Source organism: Fragaria vesca, linkage group LG6 (genome assembly GCF_000184155.1).
Source record: "Fragaria vesca subsp. vesca linkage group LG6, FraVesHawaii_1.0, whole genome shotgun sequence".
NCBI classification, from domain to species: domain Eukaryota; kingdom Viridiplantae; phylum Streptophyta; class Magnoliopsida; order Rosales; family Rosaceae; genus Fragaria; species Fragaria vesca.
Window position 1 is genome coordinate 18,546,167 of NC_020496.1, and position 5,108 is coordinate 18,551,274.

At 38.0% G+C, this 5,108-nt stretch overlaps 1 protein-coding gene across 1 annotated transcript; it reads left to right on the forward strand.

The window, feature by feature from the left end:
- The first annotated feature begins 3,104 nt into the window (after positions 1 to 3,104).
- On the forward strand, positions 3,105 to 5,108 carry LOC101308004 (homeobox-leucine zipper protein HAT14-like). Its single transcript, XM_004303291.1, has 4 exons — positions 3,105 to 3,463; positions 3,666 to 3,994; positions 4,125 to 4,204; positions 4,391 to 5,108. The coding sequence occupies exons 1-4, from the start codon at positions 3,208 to 3,210 to the stop codon at positions 4,752 to 4,754; spliced, it is 1,029 nt and encodes a 342-aa protein (XP_004303339.1). The 5' UTR covers positions 3,105 to 3,207; the 3' UTR covers positions 4,755 to 5,108.

A 5,108-nucleotide genomic window follows, 5' to 3' on the forward strand; every position in this document is an offset into this window, starting at 1 on the left:
TCCACCAACAAAAGTTAGGTTAAGCTACAATCAAGAGAAGACGTGGGATCGAGATAGGCAATAGCAATTGACCTAATCACCACAAATTGTAGGGATCAAGGGAATGTAGGAAGGGGTTTAGGGTTTCATCGATCATATAGAGCTAGAGTCATATATACATATTCATGCATGCTTAGGTTGCTGGGTGCCACAAATGAAAAGGGTCCCAATTGCAATAATTCACATATGTGTACACATGATATATACATAATATAAAAAAATCCCATTCATTCCCTTTTACTCTCTCTCGAACCCTATCATTAAAGAAAGCCTGCATGACTTCAATTATTGCAATGATCCCAAAAGCATGACATATCTGACCTGCTCACATCCTCTGGATGTGCATTTTAATTACGAGCTAACCCACGCGCGACCGGGGTCCACCCATACCCAACATCACCCCCGATCTCTTAAATTATTGAGATTGATTTTTTTTGAAAGAAAAAATAAAATAAAAACCAGATCTTTTAGAAAAAATTAAAAATTTAAAAACAGAAAGGTTATAAGACATAGAAAAAAATCAATACCGTTACATAAGTTTCTCTCTTTATCAGTTTGATTTACAATATTGTAATATATTAATTATGTATTACAACCTCCGTCTGCCTATAATATACGGAGGACCGACTCCATCGGATGCCCTTGTCTCTCCCGACGGCTTAGCTTTTGGTGTGGTTTCAATGTTTATCTATCGATCTGCTTAACCTAGCTGCTTAAAAGACACAAAAGCAACTTGCCCCCATAAACTATGCGAAAGAAAAGTGATTAGTGAAAAAGGGACTTCTCTTGGAATCGTAAAAGATTATCGCTTTGTCTACTTCAACCAAAACATATTTATAATAGTCAATGACCCCATCACTGGTATTGTGTTTTGTCACCACCGATGATCATCATTTGACATGTTTATATTATATGTGATCTTGATTTGTCCTAGTTTAGTTTAGACAATGCATTAGTGTATCGTACAGATAACACTAGTATTTCTTATTCGAAATGATCATCCACAACTATTTCTCACTGAAAATCAATCTGGTTAAGTATAGTCATGCATTGATGTAGCTCTTTATAGTTGTAGAGTAGTATTATGTACCTTAGATGATTTTTTTAGTCGATAGTATACCATACATGATTAAGTTTTGTAATTTCATAAAGCACAAAATATTTAATTCATTAATACGTCGTGGATCATTTGGTTGTTTTGATGCCAAAGATTTTTCCTTTGTAGGCAACCCCAAATTAGGATATCCTCTCTATTCCCCTATCATGCTAGCAAAGCCATCACGTTTGGTTGCCGAGAAAACGGAATTTGGTGTGGCTCCACCCGAGAGTTGGAATGATAGGTCACTCAGCTCGCACAACAGAGTAGGTAAAGTTGCACTGCTCTCTCTCTCTCTCTCTCTCTCTGAGCCCTAGCTAGCTGGTCTCTCTGGTTGGTGAGTCAGCGGTCCAAGCTATATAGGAGAGCCATCAGAGTCATTTCATATCAGCCCAGAAAAAGACGATGAAGAAAAATTAAAGAAGAAAAAGAGAGAAGGTTGGAAACTGGGAAAACCCGACTTTTAGTTTAGTTTTAGCTTAATCGCGGCTATCATTTGAATACGAACAAAAACCCAACAGTGCATGGCAAACCCTTATCATTGTGCATTTCGTAATAACAACACTAACACCCCCACATCATTCTCTCCTCCTTCGTATTACCATCATCATCATCTTCCTCATCATGATAATATTTTTAACCAACAACATGCCCCCATCATTTTTATATCGCTGTCGATCGACTCATGAGTTTTTATAATTATGTTTTAATTGATTGTTTTCGTTTATTTAGGTCATGATAATTCTGGCCCTTGTTTGGTAAGAAAAAGAAAGGACAATTATTTAACAAACAGTGGGGACGATAATTAATCACATTACATTTCTACTATATTTGATTGAATAAAACATTCTTTCCCCAAGTAATAAGCTTTTATTGTAAAACCTACCCAAATTCCTATTATTTTCAGCACAAAAGTCAAACTGATTTCAATCTCTCATATTCTACGCATACTAGTTTCAGTTGATATGTCGTTTTCACATAAACATCTCTCATGGATAGCAAACATGTATCTCGTAATACTCTTGTCCAATATGTCTCTTACGACATGAATGAATTCAAATTACATCTAATAAGATTTTAAAATTTGAATGATGTTGTGATTGCAATGGTTCACCTTCGCTGCTAGAGAGACATATTCATATATAATACTAGGTAAGGCGCATGGTGAATTGATCTTGCGTTTAAGTGAGAACAAAAATTTAATTTATACAAATTAGTCGATTGACCTAACCTATTTATTAGCAAGAATTGTCTATTTTCTTTCCACATAGGTACACATGACACCAGAAGGAATACACGTCAATGGTTCATTTTTGTGGAATGTACGTTCGTTTGTTAGATACGCGAGTATATGTATTAATCGATAGACTAGAAAAACATATAAACTAATATGTTATTATCGTGAATAGTACACATATTTGATTATACATATTAAATTAAACTAATTTATTTGTATTATATATATCTGAAATAGGTCTTGAAGCATGGTAGATTTTCATTCGGATTTACCAAATCTAGGCTTGTTTTGACAATAGCAAAAGAACAATAGTCGAAGAAATAAAAGCAATCTTCTTGTTTTTTTTTGTTCTTTAAATAAAAACTATCTTTTGCAGCAGAAGATCGAGGAGCATGCATGCTCTAATAATATTTTGACTACCAAAAGGATAAAACATCTATTTTGTTTTTATTTTTGGTCTGACCCCGACTCCGACCCGGATCTCCCTCTCTCGTGTATGAACCGTTGGATATAATTAAATAGATTCACGTGCGTTTGTCAACCTGGGTTTGTCGGTCAATTCCTCTCTCTCTCTCTCTCTCTTCTTCTTCTTCTACCTCTCTCTCTCTCTCATCTCACAGAAGACAAAAAGAAAATCTAGAAAATGAAAGGAGGTTGTGTTTCTGTGTTTACACACATTGCATTATAATATAAAGGAGGGAGAGTAGATAGACATAAGACTATTTATTAGACTTTGGTCTCTCTTCTCCTCATCTCTCCCATCTTCTCTCTCTTTTTATACTCCTCAAAGCCCCTCCTTCCCTTTCCACCATTATTTTTAAACCAACGATCAAAAATGGAGCTTGCTCTCAGCTTAGGCGATGCTCCAAAGCAGTTTCTCTTCCTTGACAAAGCCCCAAGCGTGGGCAGCAGCAAAGATCTAGGGTTTTGCATGGCCCTAGGAAGCAGGGAAGGCTATGATCAAGAAGATGAGAGCAATCGAAGAAGAAGAAGGGTTTCTTCAGATCCACCTATTCAGCTCAATCTCTTGCCTTCTGTTCCCGTCATGAAGACTCCTTCGCAGCTCCGCTTCCCCTGGCTCACTGATAACTGTAAATAACTGAATACCCGTTCTTGCTTCTTCAGTTTTCTTATGTTCCTTTTTTTTCTTTTTTTTTTTGTAAGTGAAATCCATCTGGATTGATTTTCTTGGGCAACAAAACAAGTCCCAAGACTTTGTTTTTTGTGTGCTCAAATGGGTTTTTGTCTGAAATGGGATTTTGATTAGATGGGTACTTTTGCATTTTATTACAGTGGCAGTGTCCGAACCGGCCGGTCTGGATGAACCAGGAAAGGGGCTGGATGTGAACCGGTTCCCCTTGGTGGCGGGTAACGCCGAAGAGGCAGAAGACGCGGCGGCGCAGCTCTCTTCTCCAAACAGCACCGTCTCGTCGTTCCAGATGGATTTCGGTGTCAGGAGAAGCAAGAGAGACTTGGATTTGGAGGTGCTCGAGACTGAGAGAGCGAGTTCAAGAGCGAGTGACGACGACGAGAACGGGTCGACTCGGAAGAAACTCAGGCTCTCAAAGGACCAATCGGCTTTTCTTGAGGAGAGCTTCAAAGAACACAGCACCTTAAATCCTGTAAGCTACAGACAAAACCAAAAATTAAATTCCAAAGACTGATCTTTGTTTTCTTTATTCTATATGTAAGCCAGAAATCCGTAACGTTTCTTTATTTAGTTGATTAATCTTTGACTGAATATTTTCGCAGAAGCAAAAAATAGCTCTGGCAAAACAGTTAAATCTTCGTCCACGCCAAGTGGAAGTGTGGTTTCAGAATCGAAGAGCAAGGTATTTTTCATTTTTCTTACTCATTTCTTACTTATTTTTATTACTTATATAAATCTAAGAAAACCCATTACTGTTGTATTAATATTTGGGGGAACTGTCAAAGCACACACATGGAATTTGGATTTATTTTGTTGCTTGCATTGTTTGGTGAAATATTCAATGATGTAATTCAAACTGATCACACAGGACCAAGTTGAAGCAGACAGAAGTAGATTGTGAGTACTTAAAGAGGTGCTGCGAAACACTGACAGAAGAGAACAGGAGGTTACAAAAGGAACTGCAAGAATTAAGAGCCTTGAAAACCTCTCAACCTTTCTACATGCAGCTTCCAGCCACCACTCTCACAATGTGCCCCTCCTGCGAGCGCGTCGTCACCACCGCCTCCGCAACCACCGCTACCACCAACGCAACCCCCAACACCACCACCATCAAGTCCTCTACTCCTTCTGGTCTAACCAGTAACCATTCGAGGTTACACAGTCACAGTCCCTTTGCTAAAGCCCAGGCTCACATGCAGCCTCAGGTCCAAGCTAACAAAGGTGCTGCATGATCGAGGTCGATCTTTTAGCAGATCTTTCTAGCTTGTTTTACTCCATTGAACAATCCATTTGTATATATTTTTGGGTTTTGGAGTTTGGTTTCACTTTTATTTGTTTATTTTTGGGGGGGTTTTTCTCGATCTTGGTCTCTGTGGTTTCTTCCTTAGAGTTTTAGAAACCAGATAGAGACTAGTTGGAGAAGGGTGATGATGATATATATTTGTTCATTGAGAAAGCTAGTAGGAACGATTTTGGTAGAAATCAAACCCCTTCGTTTGTGGTTTTCTTGTGTACTGATTTATCATGGTCTCATGGAGATGATCGATTTTAGAAATGAAATATGAAATATGGTGTACATTACTACA

Bases quoted from the DNA above. Each gene is read 5' to 3' on its own strand.
- LOC101308004 (XM_004303291.1), top strand. From the start codon at position 3,208: ATGGAGCTTGCTCTCAGCTTAGGCGATGCTCCAAAGCAGTTTCTCTTC. The intron at 3,464-3,665 runs GTAAATAACTGA...ATTTTATTACAG, and splicing joins CCCCTGGCTCACTGATAACT to TGGCAGTGTCCGAACCGGCC. The intron at 4,205-4,390 runs GTATTTTTCATT...CTGATCACACAG, and splicing joins TTTCAGAATCGAAGAGCAAG to GACCAAGTTGAAGCAGACAG.